This window comes from Mchenga conophoros, linkage group LG18 (assembly GCF_057382185.1).
Source record: "Mchenga conophoros isolate Kocher_MC1m ecotype Shallow Benthic linkage group LG18, M_conophoros_male_GT1.1, whole genome shotgun sequence".
NCBI lineage: Eukaryota > Metazoa > Chordata > Actinopteri > Cichliformes > Cichlidae > Mchenga > Mchenga conophoros.
The window spans coordinates 19,320,644-19,333,675 of record NC_140543.1 but is presented as its reverse complement, the minus strand read 5'-3'; the positions used below and the strand labels follow the sequence as shown (position 1 = coordinate 19,333,675).

Sequence of the window (13,032 nt, the reverse complement as noted above, 5' to 3'; positions counted from 1 at the left end):
CTTTTAACTATGCTGAATCCAAGGACTTCTGTTTGAACATCATCATGGAACTATTTCTGTACTCTTCATGTTTTAAAAGGTAAAAGCAGCAAAACATGTTTTTCTTTTGTAAAAAAAAAAAAAAGGAAAAAAGAAAAAAGCAATTTTCTGTCAGTAAACTGAATGGAAATTCCAAATAGTGAGACTAAATTGAAGATTAAGAATTTGTTTCCATAATCATACAGACTGTCTCCAAGCAACGGGATCCTTGTACATGAGCTGCCCCCAAACGTGGCTGACATCACAGACCAACACGTGTGGAAACACGTGCCTGCTGACCTTTGTGCAATGCAACCCTTTGCTCATTGCCGTAACCTTGAGGCTTATCTCCAGTCCTACACCCTCAAACATTTGAAGATGTGCCAGAAAGCCAACATATCCTCACCATGCTGTGGTCTAAAATGAAAACAGGCACATGCACACACATCATTGCTGTGTGTCTACTGCTCCTCTCCCAGCAACCTCATACTGCCCAAGCCAAGGGTTGTGCCACCAAGATGCCATCTGCCACTGTGTCTCTCACCGGCTCGCGAGCTGTCACAAAGCAAAGATCTTCTTGGCTGACATTGATGGAGGTCAAAGCAAAGGACGTTCACCTAAGAGATCTAAATGTGGTCATTACAGAGTGCATAAACCTTATTACCACAAGGTTTGGCTGTGCCACTGTGACAAGCCACTGCTGTGCCTCCTCTGTGAGGGCAGACTGATACTGACAGATCTCTACCTGCGAGCTAGAACTCAGGGAGTGTAATCCCAAGGGTACAGGCTTCTTACCAGCTGCTGGCCTTGGGGCCCCCATCCGGCAAACTGCAGGAAAGCTTCATGCACCTCAGGGGGATTTAAAGGCCACGTTTCCCTGTGAAGACAACACATCATGAGAACATACTTGCTGGTTTGTATACTGCATGCACATCACACGTGTTATATGCCAATATAAATGCACAGTCAGACAAAGAAGTCGTGTGCTTTTCAGCCTTGTTCCCTCACTGTAGGTTTCATCAATCAACCATGTCCTTTTTTTAGCACAAGCTGACTTTGCTTGGCTCGCTACAAATACAGAACAGTAGGGAACTAAGCAGACATAGATGGATGAAAGGCTAAAAAACAGGCCAAAAAGCTTCGCCCCAAACTAAAGTGAATTAAAAAGCATTCCCATAAGATTCTAGAGTATGCAGGTAAATGGCGCTGATGTCAGTGCCAGGCTACATATGGTCAGAGTAAAGACTTGTCGAGGAAGAGGACAGAAAGTTTGTACTTACTGTGTCACGAGACTGTAAATGATGTACTTCGCCTCATAGGAGTGTTGGTATTTCTGTGGAAGAAAACAAAGTTGCGGTCAGGAAAGGACAAAGTCTGAGAAAACAAAATATTTCAGCTAGATTTCTCACCGGTTTTACTTCAAAGGCAAACAGCACATGTTGCATGTCTGGAGACACTTGGTACTTGGCAGCTCTGGATCTATCCTGGATGGGATACAGACAAAAATACAGACACACTCACATCAGGAACACACTCAGTACAGCAGCAGCAGCAGATAGTAAAAGTTACTGTTCTTGGAGAAAATGTACTCACAAACAGCTGGTTTGGAACGACAACCCTTTGCTCCAAGGTGTCAATGTTAAGCTGGACAACATCCCCTTCCGCTGTACGATACAGCAGCTCATTGTCTTTGAATGAAAAACAAACACCAGAGGGTGAGATGATATTTCATACAGTTCCTGTTCCCAGATACAGACAACGAAAGTGCAGCAAGTATGGTTTTCCTGTTGTGTAATAATTACTGCGACAGGTCCCACCACAAGGGCAGTTCTCAGTATATACACTACAGGGGCAAAAGTATAAATCCACACCTTTAATCCAGTGTTAATTTTCCAAAGGGCTAGCCCCCTTGGGAAAAACTGGAAAACTGGGACTGTTGTGGAGGGTCCACGTCATCTCAGTCTTTGTATTCCGGTGTTTTCAGTCCTCTTGCCACAGGTGTATACGATCAAATATCTAGCCATGAAGCCTGCCTTTACAAACATCTGTGAAAGAATGGCTCTTTCTGAATTCAAGTGTCGTACTGTAATAGAAGGGCCACCGTTTGTGAAATTTCTTCCATCCTAGAGACTTCTCAATCAGCTGTAATTGGTATTATTGCAAAGCAGCATTAACATCAGCACAAAAACTGCATGCTGGGAGCTTCATGCCATTGGTTTCCATGGTTAAGCAGCTCCAGTAGGTGTAATATTTAGGTAGCCTGGTAGTACATGACTACCTGTAGACAGAAGTTGTCAACACAATAACAGTTTAAATAAAAGCATGGGTTTAGTATGACTACTAATTAGAAATAATGTAGTAATGACCACCTACACCACTCCACTTTAGTATCCAGTTTAACCTACAATTTGCCAAATGTTTTAAAATTTTTCTTGGATGATTTTTTGAGCACTTTGGGAACATAGAGGTGAAGCACAAAGACTGAAACTCAACATCATTACTGTTTAAGTTGATATGACAACATTACTCATCATTTATTTATGCATCCAACAGTTACAGAGCAATATAAATAACTTGGGGTTCATGGGAATATCTCTTTTTAGCCATCAAAGACTCAACCAAGTTCACCAGCTAGTTGCTTGTATAAATTATGGTTCCGGGCAGGTTATGTACAGCTAAGTGTTTTTAATGAAGCCAGTTGTAATTTAAAGCAGCAGTAAGCTGCCAAACAGGCCTTTCATCTGTTTTATATGAAAACTACAAGGTTTATCTTATGATCTAATAGTAATGAATTACGTATCTCCCGCTGGTCAGTGTTAGAAAGGCTCTAAGTATTCAATGTGCCAGCGACCTTAGTTTAGCACTGAGATTCATGTCTTCTTTCCTCTAAAGGGAAGTGTCTGCTGTACTAACTGTATTTTCTTCATCAGCCTGAATATTACAATTCACAGACTTGCATATCAATATCCTAAAGCTGATAATATCTGATTATAAAGATATAATAATAATAAAAAAAATTGTTACAATGAAAGCGGCTCTGCTCAGGCTGAAACAGGTAAGCAAAATACATTTTGTTACCATCTGTTTGTGTCACTCAAAAGCACTTGTCTCACATCCCATCATTGACAATTTTCAGGAACTACAGATGCATATAAAATGTGTCATTTTCAGCCAAATTTAATTAATTAATTTTATGAGAAACATTTCAGCTGGAAGTCATAAAGTTTGTTTTTACTATGATAAAACCCTGATTTACAAAAACTTAATTTGAAATATTAACGACTAATAAAGGCGCCACTATTTCAGTTATCTGCTACATCAGGCAAAGCCGTCATTGCTTTGTGTACTTCACTCATATGTATGACCTGTGATATGAATTTTAATTAATTGAAAAGTTTTATTTTAAAAGGTTCATGTAAAGTATTTGATTTTATTCATTACTAAAAAAAACAACAACACAAAACTGTCTTTTATCCTGTCTTCCTTCTCTCACCCCAACCGGTCACAGCAGATGGCCCCACCCCTCCCTGAGCCTGCTGGAGGTTTCTTCCTGTTAAAAGGAAGTTTTTCCTTCCCACTGTCGCCAAAGTGCTTGCTCATAGGGGGTCATATGATTGTTGGGTTTTTCTCTGTACGTATTATTGTAGGGTCTGCTTGCAATATAAAGCACCTAGAGGCGACTGTTGTTGCGATTTGGTGCTGTATAAATAAAATTGAATTGAATTGAATAGACTATCTTGCAAAGAAAGACCTCAAAATACAACCTTAGTGCAATAAAAATCAGTTCATCTGTGACTACAGCAACAAAAGTAATTATACAGTTCCAATTAAAGCTAACTGCATGGACATATTTATGGAAGCCTGAGAAAGCCACTGCTTTCTCACGCCACCTGGTAAGGACTCACCTGAACAAAGCAGAGCAAACTAGAGGACTGACCTTAAGCTGAAACATTGCTGTAGCAGTGGTTAGGAGGGACTGTGAAAGGCTTTTCTTTTCAGAGCAGGCCCCTCCATTTTATAAGGACTTAGAGGTCACGATGACCCAGCAGTCTCTAACAAGAGTCTCTCAAAATCTGTGCCTAGGATGCTCTCTCCTATCTAATATTAGAAACTCAGACAGTGATCTTGCCTAAATAACATTTCCACTCCTTCTAGACTAAAGGTGAAGGAGTTCTGTTAGCCTTTTCTGGATGATTGAGTAGATGTGGACAAATTGTAGGAGTGTAGAATGAATGCACCCTGTTGGGAAGTGACCTTCAAACTGTGTTGCAGTGTGTCATATCAACCTTTGTGGACATTTTTGCTCTCCCTTGTTTCTGCTGAGGTATGGGAGGAGCCGGATTGCCAAAAGGATTTGGGCAAAATGCATAATTTTGCAGTTTATGCAAGTTTGCATTGAGACAGGTTTCTGTGACAACAAGACAAGAAGAAGGACGTCGCGTGAAGCTGTCCTCTCGTCAAGAGTGAAGTGTTTTTCATGTTTGTCACACATCATGAAAAAGAAAAGAAAAACATTATTAGTGGCTCTAATGCTGATGACACGGCAAAGACCAGTGACCTGTGTTACCGATCACAAAACACTGATGAAGGAGGTATTTTCAAACATGAAAACATGCTGCCTAACACACACACAAAGTTTTTAAAGAAGACAAGAACTGAAAACACGGGCAGGGATGCTCGCTGAATGAAAACCACTGGAAAATCTTTGGATTATTTTAAAAGTGGAAGGTAGAGCAACAAAACCCCCGCAGCAAAGAACAGATAAAAGAAAAACATCTGCGAGAAAGAGGAGAACATTTCTCCTCAGTCTGGCATCATCTTTGCCCAAGAAGATTGAGTCCATCATCAAATATAAAGACGGGCATGCAAAATATAAAAGGATGGGAGTCTGCTGAGGAGGGATGTACTAATTTTTTGTTGTTGCTGCTGTTGGTTGCGAAAGGGCTCTGTTTAAAGTTGCCTTCACTCTTCTAGGGCTTTCTTGGGTAAAACTGGATTAAATGGATTGAATTTAATGAGGATGGAGTGAGTTTTGTTATATACCGTATGCTCTGTTCTCTGTGTGTATTTCAAAGATACGAGCGCTTCAGACAGACAGTGGGAGCTCTTTGTTTTAGAGATCAATCCGAAGGTCGAATACTTTGCCTTTGAATCGGAGTCTGTGAGAAACTCATAGGTGAGTCCAAAGACTACCGATGCGAGCGGTGATCAAAGAGCAGTGGGGATCAATTACGCACTGCTGTGAATGTAGCCCACAAAATATTGATGAGGACTGCTCAAGTGTGAGCTTGTCCCATCGGGTATCTTATCAGAAGGTCATTAGCGCCAAATGGGGGTTGATTGCATTAATGTAGCTGACAAGATGCAATGTCACATAATTGATTCCTGGAGTTTTGTCAGGTGCCGAGGACGTTTTCATCAGGGCTGTGAGCGAAGGGCACAGAAACACGCAAACTTAACTAATTATATGTTAATAAGCCTGTAATGTAAGTAATCAGTCAAACAATCTGCACAGTGGAACAAAAGGACAGATGTAAGGTCGTTTTGTGCTTGTGCGCTACATGAAAAGTAACAGCTGCATTTAAAAGTACGCATGCGAGTCTTCAGGTGTTTTCATGCAGTGTGTGTCAAGCTAATAACCGCAGTACGACTTTTACGAAGAGGTTGAACGCAGCACTTTCACTTCTCAAAGAAGATCTGAACATTGTTTCCTAATCAAGGCAGCCTTTCTGTATGACTGTAAGAACCATAAAGCAGAACTCAGATTTGCAAAAATTTCAGAAAATATAAATGTTTTATGACTCATCTTCTAGATTTGATTTTATGTCTGACCAAATATGCTTTTTCTCCCCCCTAATCAATCCCCTTCTTCTCATCTCTCGGCAAACAGAAATTTGAAAAAGTAGTGGATACAGAGAGGGGAGCACAAAAACAAACTACAAGCAATTTATTTTTTTTGTTTTAGACTTAGACTGTGTGTTTTTCATTGAGATACTTGATGAGTTAAAAGTTTATTGAAATCTGAATCAGAACTTTATTTTGAAGGTCCCAAACCTCCACCAAGGCAGCGCCTTCTCTGTGCAGTATTTACTTTTATGCGAACAGTATTGCATCAGCATTCATTTTGCTTTATTTACTTTATTCATTTTTACTTTACATAAGTTTGTTGAGCAACAAAAACAAGTGTGACGTAATATGCCGTTATGTAAAGTTATTCATATTTAATGTACACTACAACCATTGTAGCCCCTACAGCAGGAACGTCAAACTAATTTTACATCATCCCACTTTTATTTTAAGTGGGTTGGATCAGTGAGGCTACATGACAAATGTGTAAAATTACAGAAACCATTCTAGCAGTTCATTGCCCAGACTATCCTGTAATTATAAAATATAGTTTTTGTTAATTCACAGAAAAATCTGGGGTGTTTTTTTTGTTTCGTTTTTTAAAAACAGAAATTTCTAAAAGAAATAAACAAGAACTTTTCTGTCATTTAATTGTGGATCTATCACTTAATTAGTTTGGTTTAATATGAATGGAAAACACTCAACATTTTCCAAATGTCCAGTGGACCAGATTGTAGTGATTGCCAGATTGTTTCTTGCCCCCAGGCCTTATGTTTGACACCCCTGCCCTACCCAAGTATCCACTCAGTGTCATAATGTAGCGCTTTAAATATTTAACACCCTGCTGAATGAAACTGAGAATGAAGTTCAGAGGGAAAAACGATTTGGATGAGCTATTAAAATCAGAGACATTTGTACTGGGTAAGCTAAAGCCAGAAGACAAAAGGGTAGAAAACACTGCTTTAATGTTTAACTTTGTTGTGCTTTTAAAAACTTCTTATACTATTCACTCTGTATGATATGAATCTTAAAAAGAAGTAACTACTGGTAACTTCTGTGGTCTGTGGCAACGCTTGCCATTTGTTTTGCTGTTGTTTACTGGGAGGGCATCATCAGTGCCACACATGCCAGCAGGATCAACAAGACTGGAATCATTATTGCCATCACTGGAGGCACTGAGTCAGTGAGAGACAGGGGGCCACTGAACATGGAAAACCCATCGCACCCACTCCATTGCACACTACAGAGGCAGCAGGGCTGACATGAAGAACACCTCAGGAAAAATCATTCCTCTGTAAAAAAAAAAAAGTACAACAGCTCTCTTTTATTTGTGACAGGTGAACACGCCTGTCAGGACATAAAGACATCTCTGTATCAAACCTTCTTGCTGCTGTTTCTTATATTTATACTGTTCGTGTTATTTATTACAGGAGGCAGAACTGCAGGTGGCACAGTTGAAGGGGGACGAGATTAGAAATGAGTACATCAGAGGGACAACTCAGGTCGTGCAGTTTGGAGACAAAGTTAGAGAAGCAAGGCTGAGATGGTTTGGACATGTGCAGAGGAGGGATGGTGGATATATTAGACACAGTATGATGAATATGGAGCTGCCAGGCAGGAGGAAAAGAGGAAAACCTCAAAGAGTCATGGATGTGGTGAAGGAGGACATGCAGAGGGTTGGTGTGGGTGTGACAGAGGATGGTCGGGATAGAAGAGATGGAGGCAGAAGATTCTATCTATCTATCTATCTATCTATCTATCTATTAGGGGTGCAACGATATTCGTATCGATATTGAACCGTTCGATACAGTGCTTTCGGTTCGGTACGCATATGTATCGAACAATACAACATTTGTAATTTATTTTATCAATTTTCCTTCTGACGATGCTGTCTGTGTTGAGCGCTCAGTGAATCTGTGTTCGACTACTCCGCCTAGGCTGCACTGTCCAGCGCAGATCCACTGAGCGCTCAACACAGACAGCATAGTCAGAAGGAAGAGCGCAGGGCAAGCTAGCGAGACAGAAGTTAAGCTCTCCTTGCAACAGGCAAATTGAACCTCATTCAGATCTGGCATTTGGAATTATTTTGGTTTTCATGTGACGTATGACCCTGAAGGTAAGCGAGTCATGGACTAAAGTAAAACAGTATGTTGGATGTGCCATGCAATGCTCAATTACATTGGTGTGAACTAGTGTGTTAGCGCAGTTAGCTCGTTAACGTGTTGGCCGTCTAGCCCCATGCACGGGGCGATCGGCGGTAGCTCGTTAACGGAGATTTGCCGTGTTGTGGCGTTAAGGTCATTTCAACGAGATTAACCTGAAAGCACTAGTGGGAACACAACGAATATGACTGCACATTTACGCCGACATCATCCTAGTGCAAAGACAAGTGGAAGCAGACAAAAAAAAGCAAGCATGCTACTAACTTTAGCCGAGTCATTTAGACAGCTGTTAGCACATGATTCTCCTTATGCTGCTGAGAATATAGCCCAGAAGAAGCGGATAGTATAGCTTTTATTTTGGAAAGAGCCATTTCTCTGTAATAAACTCTCTTTTCCAAAGATGAGTGATTCCTCAATCAGATACAGGGCTCGCAATATCGCTAGCCCGACGTCCCGAAGCTAGCGATTTTTTCAGTCGGGCTACCAAAATCTATCTCTTCCCTGCCCGTCGGGCTATTGTAGGAAAAATATATGTCAATGCTTTTGCATTCTTTCAGAAATGTAGCTGGGTAATTATGTCATTGACATCGGTGAGCCACTGTCAATATGTGACATATTGAAGTCGCTTTTGAATTTGCGCTTGTTTTTTTGCTTTCACTTTGCAATCGTGCGAACTGTGTATAGAGAGCGACAGCACTGATCTGTGAGTGATGATAATTTGTGCACCAATTCCTCTGACATCGTCTTATTAATCGTTAGCTTACTATGCAAACATGACAAGTGAAATCTCCCGCAGCAAGCTTAAACATGTGAGAGGTTGATCGCGCAGAGAATCGCTGCGCTTATGTGAGTCCGTGTGTAAAAGCATTTCAGTTCTGCTGAGCCAAATAAGACAGGTCAGGGTGAAGAAGTGACAGCCAAAGAAAAGCTTACCACAAAACGGAAAAGTTATGACAAATCAGACTATAAGGCAAAAAGAAAGTGCAGCTTTATGGTTTCATGGACAAAAGAATTTCTGTGGCTGCAATATGACGAGCTAAATAACCAGGGCTGCACATAAGTGGTCCGCAGGTGCGCATTCACTGTCAAAATAAAAAACACGCACAAGGGTTAGGGTTAAATTTAAAAACTGTACTTTTGAGTTAAAATATATATTTATAATTTTAATAAATGACAAATTAAAAATGCATGAACATTTTTTTGTATCGAAAAAATATCGAACCGTGACACCAAAGTATCGAACCGAACCTAACCGTGAATTTTGTGTATCGTTGCACCCCTACTATCTATCTATCTATCTATCTATCTATCTATCTATCTATCTATCATGATGCAATGTTATTATAAAGTTACCATCACAGGAACAAAGTAGTGCTGATTCAAGAACATAAAGCACTTCTCCTGCTGAACACCAGGGGGCACAGACTTAGCTTTTATGAGCTCAGGTAGCAGCTTCCTATTCTCTACCTTATTAAGGCAAAAGAGGACACAGGGACGCTGATTAAGTGTGCATCTTTTCACTTTGACTGGCACACAGCATGCTCAGTTTGTATTGCATGGCTTAAAGGCTGACTCCAAGGATGTAACGTGTGTTTAAGGTGAATAATCAGAGTTATTGTTTGTTGAACTAATTGTAATGTTTATTTGAGGTAGTGTGGAACTCCATTAGCTTTAGAAACAAGCAGGTTTAAAAATATTTCATATTTTATTTGCTCAGTTATATCAGTTTATTTGTGCTGTTGCACCTCGCTCAGCAACTTACTCAAAACCGATCCCTCATTTGTATCTTATCCTTATAAGATACAAATGATGTCCTTACAGGACAGTTCAATAAATGCAAAACTTTAGATATAGGAACACTGCACTCGTTAGCATCAGATATTTTGCACCATTTCTTTCTTTTTCCTTCATTTTGCTTTTCTTTGTTCTTTATGAATCATTTCTATGCCTCCCTTTATTGCTGGGTGTCTGGCTTTGGGCTTGCTCTAGCACGTTGGCTGTGTGTGACTTGACTATCTATTTTTCTTTTATGAGAAAATATAATCACTCTATTGTACTATACTGTACGGACAAACCAAGAAAATATGTTACCAATCAAAGTTTTTACAACATCTGAATAAATAGAGTTTTATTTTCTCTCTAGAAATCTTCAAATCCTAAATGAAAACTGTTTTTCTTCTCATCCAGCAGCCAAACTGATTTCATGATTTGAATTCTTTCTGCAATAAATATAAATCAGTGGTTTTGAAAAGGTCAGCACAAAAATGTGGTGTATCATTTGCAGGCTTTTTTTCTTTCACCCCTGCATTAATTTCATCCCAAACCAGCTTGAGCTGGACTTTCCATGTAATGAAGGTGTTTTGCTGCAGGATGAACCCTCGGGCTTCCTGCGTTACTCAGCTTTTCCCCATAATTTCAATGCCAATATAAACTTCTTCCTTCTGCACCACTATAGTCCTAATGATGTATCAGCGGGTTTAGTAACACAGGGTGTTCCAACACCTTTTGTAAGTGAGTGTTTTGTAAGTATTCAACAAAATGTTTGGACACTTTTGCAACAACTTTTCAAGGCTTCCTCTAACTCCAATGCTGCAGGAAATATGTTAGTTATCCAACTTGTTAATCGCTGGAAGAAGGCCGGACTTCTTTTAGAATTTATACGATGATACCCACATTTTTATTTTTTTATTTATTTTTTAAACCTTGAACAGTTTACAGTTATCGAATGCAGTTGAACTGCCTGAACTTGAATAATAGGTGGAAAAACCGGGCTGCTGCATGTACGTGTACGCCTGATTTTGATGCCGATGTTATGTTCTGTGTGACGGCTGTCATAAAGCGTCTGGATATGTTCTGTGTTTTGACACGAGAGACGGATTTTAAACGTCAAACACACGTTCGCTCACTCACCGCTCAGCCATTTAGCGTCCGGGTCATGGATGTGAAGGTCTGCACCAAAAATATCTTCTACGGTTACTTTCTTCTTAAGGGCCAGGCTGTCATCTTCACCTGTCAGAGCATTTCACAAAAGGATAAACATGCATAAATTGAACATGACACACAGAAGCCCACATATTTACGGTCATAAATTATTTTGCGGTATAGCTGTCTTTCAGTCTTGCCAGATTTTTTTTATTTTATTATTTATAGCAAACACTGAAGGAAATATTTTGACTTTTTTATCAACACGTTTGTTTTACTGTACATTCCTCTTCTGTCTCTGGAGGTGATGGAATCCAGCAACTACTCCCCTGCTACAGGAGGGTCAATTTAGCACAAAGAGCAAACATTAAAGAGCCTCTGGTATTGCTCTGTTGGTCTAAGAGCATCAGTTCCCATCTTCCTGCTGAGTTTCTCAGCAGCTGCCTGGCGACTCAAAACCCAAAATGAGATCTGAAGCCGACAGCTGAACTGCAGGTGGAGCAGACAACAGGGGGGCAACAAGCGAGTGAGTCTGGATGTGAGGAAGGAAAAATGGTGAACATTTGAACCCTTTTGGCATCTTATAGAACACCTTTACTTAGAAAAGCACCGTTAAGACAGGAGTTGTCACGACGGCTGACAGCCCGGTCTTACTGTACAAAATGGTAAGTTGACAGATTCTTCGGCACTCTTCGCGTTGTGACTGAGCGGCGAGATGTGCGCGTGTAAATACCACATCGAGTGCTGTCGAGTGTTTACTGACTTGAAACGTCATAGAAACTCTCCTGCCTGGTAAGAATCTGCAGAGTGAGGAGGAGAAAGCTAATTTCCGGCACGAGGCAAACAGTGTTCTGATGCTTTGCCAATCTGACAAATGGCTGGAGTTCTTACAGCATAATGATCTCCATTAAACAGGCCTGAATGGAATTGCGCATTAAAAGGGCCATTAGCTAGTGAGAAGATGACTGGTAGAACTGGTGTAAAATCACAAGCAGAGAAACAATGTCCTCTGTAAAACCGTTCCCTGTGGAAAAAAGATTGTCAAATCAAGACAACTGCGATTTCATGTGAGGCGTCTCTGCAATGGGGAGATTCAGCAAACGCCTCTTTCAGTGCTACGAGTTCATGTAGATTGTTTTGGAGATATTGGCTGTACTAAGTAAAGTAGGCAGCACATGGCTTGTGGTTCACAAACTGCAAAAAGGACTTGATTTTAGTTCTTTCTGCAAAGCTTCTGTTTATAACAGCCATAAAAAATGTTGTGAATCATATGAATGTTTTGATTAAGCCAGAAGATTCAGCTGGACCAGAGGCTTCCCATGTTTCCTGTTTTTTAGTCTTAATGATGCATCAGAGGATCCATCACTTTTGTTCAAAAGGTCATCCACTTGTCAGTAGCTTCATTACAGGTCCACATCCATAAGAAAGTCTGTAGTTGAAAACAAAGAATTACGCTTAACAATCATGAAGATGCGTCCGCACTCTGGACCAATCAGGACACTCAACTCATCTTTTAATTCACCAAAGCAGAAAGCGTTTTAGCCCGAACTGTTTCAGAGAACTGTCCACAGTTCAGGAATACTTATTTACCGTTTGGACTTTTTTGTCTTTCCAGTGTTCAAACATTACAGCCCGGCTAAGACGGACGCCATTAATGCTTACATCCTGTCATGAGCACGAGCCTCTCTTTACGGCCAGATAAATGCTTCCTTCTGCACACTATGTGTGTAGAATTTGTGTGCACTGAAAAACAGCTAGAGTACTTTTCTCTCTCCTCACCTTGATTTCTTGCCAGGAAAATTTAAAAGCTTCACACATTCTAATGGGTTTTGGTGCGACATTACGACACAGCCAACAATGATTAGCTGCTCATGAGAATCCAAGGCTTTTGGAGGTATTTTCAATAACTTCTGCAACTTCTGGCACACTGTATTGCAATTATTTTAGCATTTATTATTTTATAGAATCAGCTGAGGTGACTGTGTAGCTTTGTCAGAGCCTTGCCCTCTCAGAGCTTCGTCTCACTTGTCTAATGCGTTTTGCTATTCAAGTTCAAGTTCAAGGTTCTTTAATCAGTACCCTT

General features: G+C 40.3%; 1 protein-coding gene across 4 annotated transcripts in view; it reads right to left on the bottom strand.

Annotated features, from left to right (window-relative positions):
* The window catches only part of LOC146553594 (A-type potassium channel modulatory protein DPP6-like), a 98,174-nt gene that overhangs the window by 20,362 nt on the left and 64,780 nt on the right, over positions 1 to 13,032 (bottom strand). For all 4 annotated transcript variants that reach the window (XM_085255852.1, XM_085255853.1, XM_085255850.1 and 1 more), the window contains exons 3-7: positions 10,938 to 11,036; positions 1,612 to 1,706; positions 1,428 to 1,502; positions 1,299 to 1,351; positions 814 to 895 (exon numbers count right to left, since the gene is read on the bottom strand). In XM_085255852.1, the coding sequence (XP_085111978.1) occupies positions 814 to 895; positions 1,299 to 1,351; positions 1,428 to 1,502; positions 1,612 to 1,706; positions 10,938 to 11,036 (404 nt within the window). The remainder of the gene's footprint in view (positions 1 to 813; positions 896 to 1,298; positions 1,352 to 1,427; positions 1,503 to 1,611; positions 1,707 to 10,937; positions 11,037 to 13,032) is intronic.